The following is a 15,592-nucleotide window of genomic DNA, read 5'->3' on the forward strand; positions in this document are numbered from 1 at the left end:
TCATACAGAGCTTTGCAATTGCTCCACTTGCAGCAAAAGCACATTCTGCTATCCAGCACTATAAGTGTCTCAGGGTCTAACCAGTCTCAAATCTTAGTAGTGAAGCTAAACTTCTGTGAAAATAGAGAAGCTGTTGAAGTATTAAGCTTTATAAAAGACATGTTGCAAGGTAAACTCAAGCCCACCGCATGCTAGCGGGGCAGCTTCCTATTTGATCAAAAGGGATGAGGTGCTTGAACCCCATGACTCACCATCCACAAAGGATTGCTGGAGAAGCAACTCTTCCATCCCCCTCTATACAGCCACCTGAAAACTTTCTACTGGAAGGAAAGGCTGCAAACACCTGAAGTGTGGAAGCTGGCCTGGATGCAAGACTTGAAAGGTTGAGATTTAGCAAATGCCACATCCCCTACCTTCTTTACTCCAGCGCCTGACTGGTATTATGTAAAATACCCCGTTTTCACTGTCAGCAACCCACACAGTTACCAACAGCAAGTCATGCTTTCTCATGTATGTAGCGGATATGACGCACACACACCACTGCATTTCAGCTAAAGGCAATATAGGCAAGTAGCAGTGGTGCTAGTCCTGCATAGCGATGCAACAGAATTCTGCTTTACTACTTTAGGCAAATTCAATCATGATTGACGAAGGGAGATGAAAGAACATTATGCAAGAAATGTGATGTGAAGGTCCTTATGGGGGAAACCCCAGAACATGACCACTGCAGTGTCTCAAAATAACACATCTGCTCAATAAAAACTGAAAATGCTCACCTATTTTAAAACATTAACAGCAGCACTATCAAGAAACATTCAAAATTACACCTGCATAACGCTTTGAGTTAAAGCCCACCCAGATCCCACAACATCCATCTAGTGCACTAATTACAATTCCTCAATCCTAACAGAAAAAAATGTGAAAAGTCACGACCATGTAAAGTCAAGAGAGCAGAGTCCAAAAAGCAACCATTCATCAGACTCTATAAATGGCTCTAGCACCACACACGTCTAAAATGGAATTTAGACCACATTCCTACCTTAAAAAAGAAATTACGTTATTACAACAGCTACCAAATCAACATTCACAAACTCCAAAAGGACTACTCATTGTCACTAATAACTAATGCAGCAGCAACTCAAAAACAAGGATGTCAAATGTTTGTGTTCTTCCTCCAAAATGAAGGGTTCGAGGCTTGAAGGAATAAAACACACCATAAGCCACTTAAATATAAAACATTAACAGCCTCTGGTACAGAAACTAAAATGGGACATTGGTTTTCCAAAAGAACCAAAGAGAACTTGCTCCAAAAAAGGATAATTACAAACAAAAATTCTGGCATACCAAAACAGAGGATCATCATCAAGTAGCAGAAGGCACAGCCATTTCTGAGGGATCACCTACTGTCTTCTCCACTCACTCAAACACATTCATGGACATGGTGTACAAGACGGACAAAGGCTAGATTATCTACGTCAGCTGACAGTAAATAAAATACAACAAAAAAATTCAGAAGGGCAATTCCTTGAGAGTGAGGACATCAACTACAGAATGAAAAGGTGGTTCAGACAGTAAACGTAAGCATATGTTAACTCAAGAAGCTTCCTGCTGTCAAACCACATCTGCATCATTAGACCCAACACTTCTGTATGTACATATACAAATATGTACATATACAGATACACATGTATACAACACAGAAATTAAGATACACAATTACACACCCACTTGATGCATTTGTGTATACACAAAGCAACAGGTTAACAGAGGACTCGCAACTTTTTCCCTCAGTTACAAAATACTCACCTGTGTTAAAGCAGAGCATTCAACATATTTTACTGCCTTAAGGTCTCTGGCCAGCTTCTCTGCAGTCTCTGGAGTGATGGGCTTCTGTTTGTTCTTGGCCAGTTTTTCAATTGTTGAGGGATCATCACGCAGATCAATCTGAGTCCCAACTAGCAAAAAAGGAGTCTTTGGACAATGGTGTGTGATCTCTGGTACCCACTAAATAGGAAAGAAATTGCCACAATTAAAAATTTTGTTCTGCTCATACACTATTTTCTAAGTCTAAAACAAATTACATCTAATAACTTCCATAAGCTGATTTACCTTTTCCATGCTTGGCAACATTTTTCAGGCATATACTGGCAAAGTTTATGTAAGCACACAAGGAAAATGCTAAGAACACAAACAGCTCAACTTAAGCGTGAAACAAATACCCATAAATGCCAAGCAATGATCTGTATCAGCAGTGCGGCAATGCACTCAAAAAATGCAAAGAACAACTATCCTGCAAAAACTGAAAACTGCTACCATTTAGGCACAGAAAGCAGCACACACAAACAGCAGCTGTGTTAGGAATTTAGTACAAAAAATGTCAACTATGTTGGACGGTAGGTATCTCTGCCATACACAGAGTCCTAAAGTCAGGCCAGGATTTCAGAGCCTGCTGCTCTGCTACTCTGATCTTGCATTTACCACCTCTACAGAACCAAAAGCTGAGGTAGTCCATTCTCTTCTTGGTTCTTAACCCAAACTGAGAAAGGCTAGGATGCCTGCCTGGGGAAAAAGAAAAAGCTACAGGTACAGTACGTGCTCCTTGGTAGCCTATCAGAGGCTGGGGCTCATACGACTTACTGAAAAAACAATAAAAAATAAAAAAGGGCAACTGGTGGGTTGTAAAAAGAAAGATTATGGGGGAAAAGACTGGAGCCGTGACTAAACCCAAACATCTAATTATGACAAAATGATGACACTAGCTTTACCATGTTCTCTGTACAACTGTTTCAGTCGTAACTTCAGGGATGATGTCCTAAGCTTTCCTCAACCACCCTCTGAGTGGCTGGCAGACTGGACAAGGAAAGCATTATGTCCTTTTGGACTTCCTCAGTAAACCTTGTTATAGACTGTCTAAACTGCAGTGTGTAGACAGATGACAACCCTCCCTTCTTCCAGTGTACTAATTCAGATTTAGAAAAAACCGCTACAGCAACTAAGCGGAATACCTCAGGAATCAGCCACAAAGACAAAATGAACTTTTTAGCACTTTCTTCCACTTTAATTTTACTTGGACTTCTTCAGAAAAACCAGGATGCCTCCCTACATCCGGCTTTATACTGTTTAAACAGGAAATGATGTTGCGTTGTATTGATTACAATCATGTTGCATTTTACAATGAAATAATCAATTGAAAACATTCATTCATGAATTAATAATGTGTACACTATATATACATTTAATGGTTATATTATAACCATTGTCTTTAAAACACAATTTTAAAATCTATTTAAACTCCTATGTCAAACTGTGTAATTTGGAACTTGTATTACATTTATTTTTTAAAAAAGTTAGTTGATGATTTAAAACAATGCAATGAAATAGTATTATATATTTCTATGCATTACAAAACTTCAAATGATTCATATTTAGAATAATTTACACTTGAAACGTTCTGCGTGCTTATTTAATAACTTAATACTACCTCCCAACCAAGCGACTAAGTTTGTATACAATGGTGCACGATAGTACTTAGGCTCCCATAGCTATCCACCAAATCTATCGTGAAAAGTCAATATAACCAACGATCTGCACTGTGAGTTTGTGACATTCCTATTCCCGTGTGTTGACACTAACAGAGAAATGCTGTTCGGTTTAAACCACCTGAGACATGTCACCTCGCACTTGGAAATGCTAGACATTACCCAACATGCATTGTTTTAAATCAACTAACTTTTTTAAAAAATAAATTAAATTAATTAAATGTATATATAGTGTACACACTTTATTAATTCATGAATGAATGTTTTCAATTGATTATTTCATTGTAAAATGCAACATGATTGTAATCAATACAACGCAACATCATTTCCTGTTTAAACAGTATAAAGCCGGATGTAGGGAGGCATCCTGGTTTTTCTGAAGAAGTCCAAGTAAAATTAAAGTGGAAGAAAGTGCTAAAAAGTTCATTTTGTCTTTGTGGCTGATTCCTGAGGTATTCTGCTTAGTTGCTGTAGCGGTTTTTTCTGTTTCTCTCATTTTCGGGTAACCGAAGGAGTTTTCGAATTTACTAATTCAGATTTCCTTAATGAAGGCTACAGTGGTACCCGTGCTCCTGCTGGAGTAAGATCTTAATCTTCAGGTAACCGAATGAGACAGTATTTGTGACAGAAAAAAACATTGGTATATATCCATTTAGAGATACTTTGCTTGAAGATCGGCAATCCTTTCATATATTTTGTAAAGACTACAGAGTTTGTTCCTTGCACCAGAGGGTATGTGAATCAGACCCCGCTGGCTGAACTGCCACCAAAATACTGCCTTCCACAAAAGAAGCTTCAAATCACCCAAGTAGTCTTCAAAAGGAGGAAAGTACAGTTGTGTAAAGTCGTACACTAACACTAGATGTCCTTCCCTTCACAGTTGCAGTATTCACTACACTGGGGATTCCCTGCCAAGGGTAGCCAGACATCTGGTTAGTGTACCAAAGCCTTAGCTTTGCTCAGCAACTGTCCATACCCCTCAGCATGGTAGGCACTCAAATTATCTGCAGACGCAACCCTGAACCGGGATTCCCTTGTGACTACAAAAACTCGTGCCTTGCTATCATTCACCCTGTTATCTACTTCCCACTGGACCTACAAACAAGAGGAAATACTACAATAGTAGTACATCAACTAATGCAGGTTGCTTAATTAAGTGAAACCTTTCCATTTGTACATCACCCATGCAATTCTGTGATCTCACCGTTAACATTGTACTACTAAACTTGTGCATACATTGCCAGGGTCAACAGCTGCTCACCTTTCATGCCCCCCCCTCCCAGCAACCTTAACTACGTATTAGGTTTAAATCTAAAAGCCTCCAAGCAACAGTCACCTAACTGTACTATGGCTTTAGAGTTTGCTACTCCTATTTAAGAAAAAAATAAAAACCTTCACCAATACTGCTCAATTCTTAAAATCTGCACCAATTCTGCCTTTACCTTGGATACTTGTATGTTCTGAGGGGTCTAAAAGTCTGGGAACTTACCTTTGCCCACTGTGTTCTCTTGAACAGTTTTACTTCCATTTCTCAGTTTCAACCTGCTCTGTTCACCCTCTCTACGCTCAGGCTTTCCCCGCTACCCTACGCCACCACAATTCTCACCAGGCCGCCCTTTCCTTAATTTAATACTTCCTCTAACCACTCCTCCAGCAAATTATCCTCTCTCTTCTCTCCACACCCTCATTCCCCTCCCACACCATCCATTCCCCAACATACCGTCCTACATCTCTTGGCCTCTATCAATAACCACCTTTACATTCCACCTTCCCAATGTAGGAATCCTGTACACAACTCCATAATCCCCATGTTTGCTCTAGCCTGTTACTCCTCCTAGCACACAAAACTACCTTCTACCACACAAATTATCAATCCCCAACACACACTTATTTCAAATAACTAACCCAATAGAAGCATACCCACTTCCCCTCAACTATTTAACAATACACTATTATAAATACATCCACACAAATCTGCATAGCATCCCCTCTTATAAATATTCCAGAATGCCATACAAAAACTTACACACCTCATTGCTCTTTCACAGATTACACTACATCTCATACATCCTAACCCTGGGCGTAATGCTAATCCACTCATCTCCCCAGCTACTCCCACACACACAAAAAACCCATACAATCAAGTCCTTATAAACCACTCAGGCAACCTCCCACTCAAACAGCGGGTCTGATCTACTAATCAATTTCAATCTAAAAAGCATCAAACTACAGGAATTCCATGCTGCCCTTGCTCTCTATTCTCCCAACAATGCCATAACAGAGACCTGACTTAGATATGAAGAAATTTTACCCAAAGGCAAAAACATCATCAGACTTGACAGATTAAAAAAGTGTGGGGGGTGTGGAGTTGCTATCACTTTTCAACACTCCAAGTTAGTACACCTCAGCACCACCAGACCTTCCACCAAACTGAGTTAATGACCACATGCCTACAACTCAATACTTATGGTTTTACGGGAATGATTGCCATATACCTACCCCCCCCCGAAATAACCCATCTGGCACAGAAAACCTTCTCTGTTGGGCATCTTCACATTTCAACCAAAAAACTATAATCCTAGGCGATTTCAACCTAGACTGGCAAACCTGTTCCTCCAACAAAGCCACCAATGTTATCTACCTCTAACTTTATTCAGAGCACCAACTCCACCAGCTGCACAGATAAACGCTCCAAAAAGCCAATACTTTACTAGATATTGAGAAATAAACTTAACCTAGCTCTCCTAGCAGGCTGCCTTCCAGACACCCTAAGTGATTATTCCCCAACCATTCTTGGAACACAGATTCACACTCCCAAAGACGACATATATAAGCACATCCATTGGGGGGGGGGGGCTTCTACACTCTAACACTCTGGACACCCCTAAAATCCCTACAGCTGGACCTTGCAGCTCAATACTTTAACACCACCTTCCTCAACTCAACACCTTAGCTCCCATTAGGAAAATATGCACCAAAACTAAACTTCATTGGCTAACTAGGGACAACGTACTACTACTTAGCCTGGTCAACTTATCAAAGTACCAAAAATATAGCTGACCTCACTGCTCATCAAAAACTAAGAAATTAAGCAAAAAAAAAAATCAGCCTTGCCAAGTCCTGTTTCACCACATCCCAAAAACATGAGCTCACACAAAAATTTTGCCCAAGTTATTAAGCATCTCCTAAATTAGGTCCTCTACCCCATCTCAACCACAAACAGTACTGATAGCCTAGTTGCCCAGCTTAATTCACATTTTATAAAGTCTATTATATCTCACAATACCAACACACCCCTAACAGTTCCCAGCACTACTGAATCCACACAACTCTTTCACCATTAAACTAATATAAACTAGCCACGTTAAAAAGCTCTTAGCCAAATTAAAGCCCTCATCTCCTGCTGCCAAGCTCCTAAATGATTTCCTAAAACGAGCTGCCGCCTTCATCTATTACCGTGTACCTATACAACTCTCAGCATAGCTTTAGACCTAAACACAGTACAAATACTGCTCTAAGTTTCACCAACACTGTTAACCTCCTCAAAAAACAAGGCTTACTCGTTTCTTCTATATTCCTTGATATGTCAAAAGCCTTTGACATGGTTTCCCACCACAAATGTCAATAAACTAGCAGTATGCAAAGTACAGTTGTGTACACTTAGCATAAAAGTAGATGCTAGAATGTATTCACTGTTGCAGTCATTATATTGAGGTAATCTGCTGGCAGGTTGCCCTCAGTCGGCCCGAATAAAGTCTTGGGTCCTGCATTTGTTGCTGTCTCCTCTTCCATGACATCAGGTAGTCAGGGGTATAAAGCATGCAGCAGATGCCATTTTAAAAAGTTTTTCTTGCCTTTGCCCCAGATGTCAGGTGCCCCCCCCCAACGGGGAGCAAAAAAAAAAATTATATATATATATATATACACACACACACACACACACACACACACACATACATACATATATATATATATATATATATATATATATATAAACTAAATATATAAGTGCACTTTAGAAACAAAATTTGCTTTTGAAAGCCTTTGTGGTGTAAGAAAGAAAAGGTATAGAAAAGGGGCTGGCGGGTGGGTAATCCGGACCGCAACAGTGAATACACTCAAACATCTACATTTATGCTAAGTGTACACAACTGTACTATGTTCTTCGTGTTTCACTGTTGCAGTCATTACATTTGGGTAGAACCCCAAAGCTATGGAAGGGAGGATCGAATGCATTAGGAGCAGCTATAAGTCCCTACAGGACTGCAGTGGCAAAGCCTGCCCTGGATTTAGAGAAGAGAGGTAAATAATGCTTTGTGAACGCATGAAATGAGCTCCCAAGTAGCAGCTTCTAGAATGTCTCTGATAGGGACCCCTCTGAGAAAAGCTGCTGAAGTAGAGGCAGCCCTGATGGAATGGGATCTAACCCCCTTGGGCACAGGTTTACCATGGTGCAAGAAGCAGAAACTAATGCAATGGCTTATCCATTTAGAAATAGTCTGCATTTACATAGCCTTCCCCTCTGCCCCTGCAGCAAATGCTACCAGTAGTTCCTCAGACTTTCTTAGAGATTTTGTCCTGTTAAAGTAGAATCTTAGTTGTCTGTGTACATCTGATGAATGCAGAATCCGCTCCTCCTTGTTCTGCAGATTTGGGAAAAAAGTTGGCAGGTGAATGGTCTGGTTAAGAGCTACACTGGATACCACCTTAGGCATAAAGAAGGATTTGTCCTGAGGGCTACCCTGTCTGGGTAAAAGATAATGAAAGGCTCCACTGCCATGAGAGCCTGTAGTTCTGAAACCCTTCTAGTTGAAGTGACTGCCAAAAGAAAAGCTGTCTTCAAAGAAAGAAATTTTATATCCGCAGTAGCTGCTGGTTCAAAAGGAGGCAGGGTGAGTTTTTCCAGCACAAAATTGAGGTCCCATGCAGGAGTTGGTGCTCTCCTGGGAGGCCTTACATTTTTGGCCCCTCTGAGGTACTGTTTTAGCAGGTGATGAGAAAACAGGGGAGGCTCTGTGTTGTAATGAGCTGAGATGGCAGAGGCATGGATTTTTATTGAAGAAAAAAGATAGGCCCTTGTCAAGCATCTCAGTTAAGTATTGGAAAATCTGAGGAATATTGCGCTTTACTGTGTCTATTTCTTGTGCTTGGTTCAAAGCACAGAATCTCTTCCATTTATCAGCATAAGATTTTCTAGTACTAGGCCTTCTGGCTTCCAAAATGACATCCATCACAGGTTTACTGAGAGATGTGGTTGTTAAAAGTAGTTGATTAGCCATGCTGCAAGATTCAGAGTTTGGAGCAGAGTGTGCAGAATTTGATAGTTCTGCTGAGACAACAGGTGTGGTATTTGAGGCAAGTACAACGGAGGAAGGTGCGACGTTCCTTAGAAGCAGGCACCAGTGTTTGAGGCGCCAGTTCGGAACAATTAGAATCATTTTTGAATTTTCCTGTCCGACTTAGTAAGACCTTGGAGAGTAGAGGCAGAGGGAGAAAGGCATAGACTGATAGTTTTTTCCAGCTGAAGGATACAGCATCCAATTTCCATGTTTTTTTGTGATGAGTTCTTGTGCAGAATTTGTCCAACTGACAGATCTATTTGCCTCTCCCCAAAACTGTGTCTGGGCTTCCCCATTTCTGTGTTAACATGTTGAAGATTTGTGGATTCGGTTTCCATTCGTGCATGTCCATAAGATTTCTGCTTAGGTCGTCTGCCAGAGTATTTTGCTTTCCTGGCAGGAATTGAGCTTGAAGATGTATTTGGTAAGTCAAGGCTGTTCCACAAAGCCATGGCTAGTCTGCAAAGGGGGTAGGAATGAGTATCCCCCCCCTGCTTATGTACCACACAACTGTGGTGCTGTCCGTCTGTTAGACGTTGTCCTGGATGAAGTAAGTCGAAGGCCGTCAGAGCATTCTGAACAGCTAGCATTTCTTTCTGGTTGATATGTAGATGTATTTGTTTTGGGCTACGTTTGCCCTGAATGCATCTCCCTGCCAGGTGGGCCTCCCAAGTATAGTCTGATGCGTCTGCAGTTAGGGTTTGGGTGGCAGGGGGTAGAGTAAATGACAGTCCCTTGTTTTGGTGACATGTCTCTGCCCACCAAAGAAACTCCTGTTGTAGGCAGGGAATGAGAGGAATCATTGTTTCCAGGCTGTGACAATGTTGGCTTCATAAAGCTTTTTAGGTACCACTGAAGTTTCCTCATATGCAGTCTCGCAAAATCGTACAGACGCTTAGTGCGTTGGTTAAATCCAGCACAAAACCTGCAATTAGCAACGTCATGATCAGGGCCTAGGCAAGGAATACAATAAGAATTTAAGTCCTTATGAGGTATTTGCTTCCCACAAGAAATACAATTAACTGACATCGGTCTGGAGCAAGAAAAAGTTACTAGCGGGTACCAGCTTTAAATGAAGACTTCGGATCTGAAATTCGAACACAAAAATCTCAGGAGTAGGCAGACCGGCACTTGCGAACTGCTTCTGCTTGGGGCACCTCGCTGCAAGAAAAACTGAAGAAAATGGCATCAGCTGCATCTTTTATACCCCTGGCGCACTGATGTCAGCGACAGCAACAGACGCCAGACCAAGACTTTGGAATTCAGGCCGACTGCGGGTAGCCTGCCAGCAGGATAACCCAAGAGTAATGACTACAACAGTGAAACACGATGAACATCTGCAGTGGCAAAGCCTGCCCTGGACTTTGAGATGGCCTTTCCCTCTAATCCTGCAGCAAATGCCACCAGTAGCTGCTCAGACTTTCAGAGATTTGGTCCTGTTTAAGTAGAATCTGTGTTGTCTGTGTACGTCCAAGAAATGCAGAATCCTCTCCCCCTTGTTCTGTGGATTTGGGTAAAAGGTTGGCAGGTGAATAGTTTGGTTGAGCCACACAGTATACCACCTTAGGCATAAAGGAAGGATTGGTCCTGAGGGACACCCTGTCCGGGTAAAACGTAATAAGTCTCCACAGCCACGAGGGACTGTAGTTCTGAAACCCTTCTTTCTGAAGTGATTGATGGAAGGAAAGCTGTTTTCCAAGATAAAAACTTTATATCCGCAGTAGCTGCTGGTTCAAATGGAGGCAGGGTGACTGCTGGTTCAAATGGAGGCAGGGTGAGCTTTTCCAAAACATAATTGAGGTCCCATGCAGGAGTTGGTGATCTTCTGGAGGTCTCTGATTTGTGGCCCATCTAAGATGCTGTTTTAGCAGAGGATGAGAAAAGATGGGATGCTATGTGTTGTAATGAGCCGATATGGCAGAGGCATGGATTTTTACTGATGAAGAAGATAGGCCCTTGTCAAGCATCTCAGTCAAGTATTGCAAAATCTAAGGAATATTTGGCTTTGCTGTGTCCGTCCCTTGTGCTTGGTTTCAAGCACAGAAACTCTTCCATTTATCAGCATAAGATTTTCTAGTACTAGGCCTTCTGGCTTCCAAAATGACATCCATCACAGATTTACTGAGAGGTGTTTGAATAATTACATGATCAGCCATGCTTGCTAGGTTCAGAGTTTGGAGCGGATTGTGCAGAATTTGATTGCTCTGCTGAGACAGCAGATGAGGCAGGTACCAAGGAGGGAGAGGACATATTCCTTAGAATTGGGTACCAGTGCTGGCGAGGCCAGTCCGGGGCAATTAGGATAATTTTTGTTTTTTTCCCCGTCTAACCTTTAGTAAGACCTTGGGTAGAAGAGGCAGAGAAGGAAAGGCGTAGACTGATGGGGTTTTCCAACTGAAGGATAGGGCATCCACTTTCCATGCTTGTCTGTGATAAGTCCATGTGCAGAATATGTCCAGTTGATAATTCTGGGAGAGGCAAATAGATCTATGCCCGGACTCCCCGATTTCTGTTATCGGGAAGAATTGTGGATCCAGTTTCCACTCGTGAGGGTCCATAAGATTTCTGCTTAGGTCTGCCATAGTATTTTGTTTTCCTGGCAGGAATTGAGCCTGAAGATGTACTTGGTAGGCCAAAGCTGTATCCCACAATGCCATGGCTAGTCTGCAAAGGGGGTAGGAATGTGCATCCCCCCTGCTTGTTTATGTATCACATAACCGTGGCATTGTCAGTCTATCAGTAGTTGTCCCGGATGAAGTAACCGGATGAAGTCCTTGAAGGCTGTCAGGGCATTCTGAACAGCTAACATCTCTTTCTGGTTGATATGCAGATGCATTTGTTTTGGGCTCCATATGCCCTGAATTCATCTCCCAGCCAGGTGGGCCCCCCAAGCATAGTCTGATGAGTCTGTAGTTAGGGTTTGGGTGTCAGGGAGTAGAGTGAAAGACTATCCCATATTCTGGCGACATGTCTCTGCCCACTAAATAAACTCCTGTTGTACACAGGGAATGAGAGGAATCATTGTTTCCAGACTGTGACAATGTTGACTCCATAAACTTTTTAGATACCACTGTAGTTTCTTCATATGCAGTCTTGCATATGGAATTAGTAGAATGCAGGATGCCATGAACCCAAAAGCCTACAGAATTTGTCTTGCAGACAACTGTTTTTTTGTTGCCATCTGTTTGAAATAGTCAGTCGCCTATGTTTGCCTGGCGTAAGGTAAGTCATCTGGGCAGTTGTATTCAAGCTTGCACCAGGAATGTAATCTTTTGAGAGGGTACCAGTTGTGATTTTGTTTTGTTTGTGTACCGTAAGCATGTTAGAAGCCTTTTTACAAATGCCAGATGTTGAAGAATGTCCTTGTTTTCTGCTTGAATGAGACAGTCGTCAAAGTAAGGATAGATGTGCATGCTTCTTTGTCTGCGAAATGCAATTACTGGCGCCATGCACTTTGTAAAGATCCTGGGCGCAGTAGATAAGCCAAAGGGCAGTGCAGAGAATTGGTAATGCATAAAACCAGCCTTGAAGCGGAGGTATCTTCTGCACGATTCCCTTATTGGGATATGCCTCTTACGTCTAGTCACTAGCCAAGCGTTCTTGCCCAGCATGGGCAGAAGCTGTTTCAAAGTCAGCATTTTGAATTTTGGGATGTCCAAGAATGTGTTCAAAATAGCTAAATCCATTATTGGGCGCCAGGCATGGTCTTTTCTGGGTACCAGAACAGTCTCGAGTAAAACCCTTGTCCTTTTTCCTGTTCTGGTACTGGTTGAATAGCCCCCATATGCATGGGGGATTAACTTGTTTTTGTGCCTCTGCCCATTGATTTTGTGGCAGATCTGGCCAACCGTTTGGAATTGGCAAAGTATGGAAATGAAATCTGTATCCCTGGGATACTAATGTTTAATACCCACTTGTCCTAGGTTAACTGCCGATTTTGAGCATGAAGTGCTAATTTCCCCCCAAGGGTGCTGCCAAAAGATAAGTGCTTGGTGATGGCAGAGGGTAGTCATTGAGACTATTTACTGTAGGGTTGTGCTTTGTTTCCTCCAGATTTGGAGGTAGAGGCACCCCATTGCTTTGACCTGTAAGAACCCTGATTGGTATCTAGAGCCTTTTGAGCACCTGGATTTGCCCAGAGAGGCTCTGTCGGACACAGGAAATGACCAATTTTTTGTAGACCAGTGTCTACTGAATCTTGGTGGCTGTACTTGTAAGGAGTCTTTTACAGTTTGCATAGACTTAGCCTTGTTTCTTTAAAACCTCTTCTGCCTTATTACCAGAGTACCATGCTGTAAAGGTGCATCCAACAATTTAGCTTTAACATGATCAGGCAGATTTTGCTCCTTGAGCGAGGCATGCCTTCTAATCACAGATCCAGTAACTGCGGCCCTGCAGGAGGCCTCCAAAAAATCAAAATGTACAGTTGTGTACACTTACCATAAATGCAGATGTTAGTGTATTCACTGTTGCAGTCATTACATTTGGGTAATCTGGCAGGTTGCCCTCAGTCAGCCTGAACTCCAAAGTGTTGGGCCCTGTGTCTGCTGCTGTCTCTTCTTCCATGACGTCAGGTCATTAGGGGTATAAGGCAGGCAGCAGACGCCATTTTCTTCAGTTTTTCTTGCCCCAGATGTCAGGTGCCCCCCAAATGGGGAGCAAAAATATATATAAACTATATATACATGCAACAAACTTTACCTTCATCTAAAAGCAAATACACCACAAAGGCTGTAGAATATAGTGAAGGAAAGAGACTCCAGAATAAAAATGGGGATGGCGGGCGGGTAAACCTGGACTGCAACACTAAATACACCAACATCTACATTTATATAGAGTGTACACAACTGTACTATGTTCTTCTTGTTTCACTGTTGCAGTCATTACATTTGGGTAGAATCCCAAAGCTGTGGATGGGAGGCTGGAGCTAGACAGCATTAGGGGCTGCCATAAGGCCCTGCAGAACTGCAGTGGCAAAGCCCGCCCTGGTCTTAGAGAAGAGAGACAAATGATAATGCTTTGTAAAAGTATTAACTGTAGCAGCTTCTAGAATGTCTTTGGTTGGTACTCCTCTGAGAAAAGCTGCTGATGTAGCTGCAGCCCTGGTGGAATGAGACCTAATGTCCTTGGGCACTGGTTTACCATGATGTAAGTAGCAGAAACAAATGCAGTGGCTTATCCACTTTGAAATAGTCTGCTTTGAAATGGCCTTTCCCTCTGATCCTGCAGCAAATGCCACCAGTAGCTGGTCAGTTTTTCTAAGAGCTTTAGTCCTGCTCAAGTAAAATCTTAGTTGTCTGTGTACATCCAAGGAATGCAGAATCCGCTCCCCCTTGTTCTGCGGATTTGGATAAAAAGTTGGCAGATGAATAGTTTGGTTAAGAGCCACACTGGAAACCATCTTGGGCATAAAGGAAGGATTGGTCCTGAGGAACACCCTGTGTGTAAAGTATGATAAAAGGCTCCACAACCATGCGGGCCTGTAGCTCTGAAACCCTTCTTGAAGTAACTCCAGGAGCAAAGCTGTTTTCCATGATAAAAACTTTATATCTGCAGTAGCAGCTGGTTCAAATTGAGGCAGGGTGAGCTTTTCCCCAATACAAAATTGAGGTCCCATGCAGGAATTGGTGATGATCTGGGCGGCCTTAAATTTTTGGCCCCTCTAAGATGCTGTTTTAGCAAAGGGTGAGAAAAGATCCATGGCTCTGTGTTGAAGATGTACTTGGTAAGTCAAGGCTGTGTCCCACAATGCCATGGCTAGTCTGCAAAGGGGGTATGAGTGTGTGCCTCCCTGCTTGTTTATGTACCACATAACCGTGGTGTTGTCTGTCTTTATCAGTAATTTTCCTGGATGAATTAAGTCCTTGAAGGCTGTCAGGGCATTTTGAACTGCTAACATCTCTTTTTGGTTGATATGCAGATGCATTTGTTTTGGGGTCCATATGCCCTGAATGCATCTGCCTGCCATGTGGGCCCACCATGCATAGTCCGATGAGTCTGTAGTTAAGGTCTGGCTGGCAGGGGGTACAGTGAAGGACTGTCCCATGTTTTGGTGACATGTCTCTGCTCACCAAAGAAACTCCTGTTGCAGGCAGGGAATGAGAGGAATCATTGTTTCCAGACTGACAATGTTGACTCCATAAACTTTGCATAGGTTGATACTAGGCTATCTGCCCTAGGGCATTTATAAGCCTAGCCAGAGTGTGTTTGGCTTTCGCCACCCTTTTAGATTAGTTGACTGTGCCTCTGTATAGGTCACAGAAGATGGCCCTTTTGACGTTAGTTTACTGTGCCTCTAGTAGGGACACAGAAGAGATTCCAGGGGTAAACCTACGATCTCCCAGCCACTCGTCAAGATTTCTCTTGAAGAGGGTCATTGAGGGACTCTGCCTAACATGGATTGGGATTTTCTTCCAGAGTGAGGGGAGCCTCTGGGATATGAATCTGTCCCTCCAGCATGTCCTATTTATTTCTGTGCTGAGGTTTAAGTCCCTGGAGCGTGTAGCTCTAAGGGATTTGGATTTCCTGAGGTGGAGCATGTGCATTAATTCTGGGTTGGACATCGCTTTATACGTCAGGCACAGATCGTCTCTGAGTAGGCGGTAAGCAACTGAGTAGAGCTGGAGTTTCTTTAGCCTAACTGCGTAGGGCATCTGTTTGAGTCCCTTGATCCTCTTGGTGAGGTACTTTTGGGGTCTTTCCAGTTGCTGCAGG

At 42.5% G+C, this 15,592-nt stretch overlaps 1 protein-coding gene across 2 annotated transcripts in view; it reads right to left on the reverse strand.

The window, feature by feature from the left end:
* Positions 1-15,592, reverse strand: part of CDC42 (cell division cycle 42) — a 648,190-nt gene that overhangs the window by 106,717 nt on the left and 525,881 nt on the right. For both annotated transcript variants that reach the window (XM_044061886.1, XM_044061887.1), the window contains exon 5: positions 1,807-2,004. In XM_044061886.1, the coding sequence (XP_043917821.1) occupies positions 1,807-2,004 (198 nt within the window). The remainder of the gene's footprint in view (positions 1-1,806; positions 2,005-15,592) is intronic.

Source organism: Protopterus annectens, chromosome 2.part0 (genome assembly GCF_019279795.1).
Source record: "Protopterus annectens isolate FY-2018-M chromosome 2.part0, PAN1.0, whole genome shotgun sequence".
Taxonomy (NCBI): Eukaryota; Metazoa; Chordata; order Ceratodontiformes; family Protopteridae; genus Protopterus; species Protopterus annectens.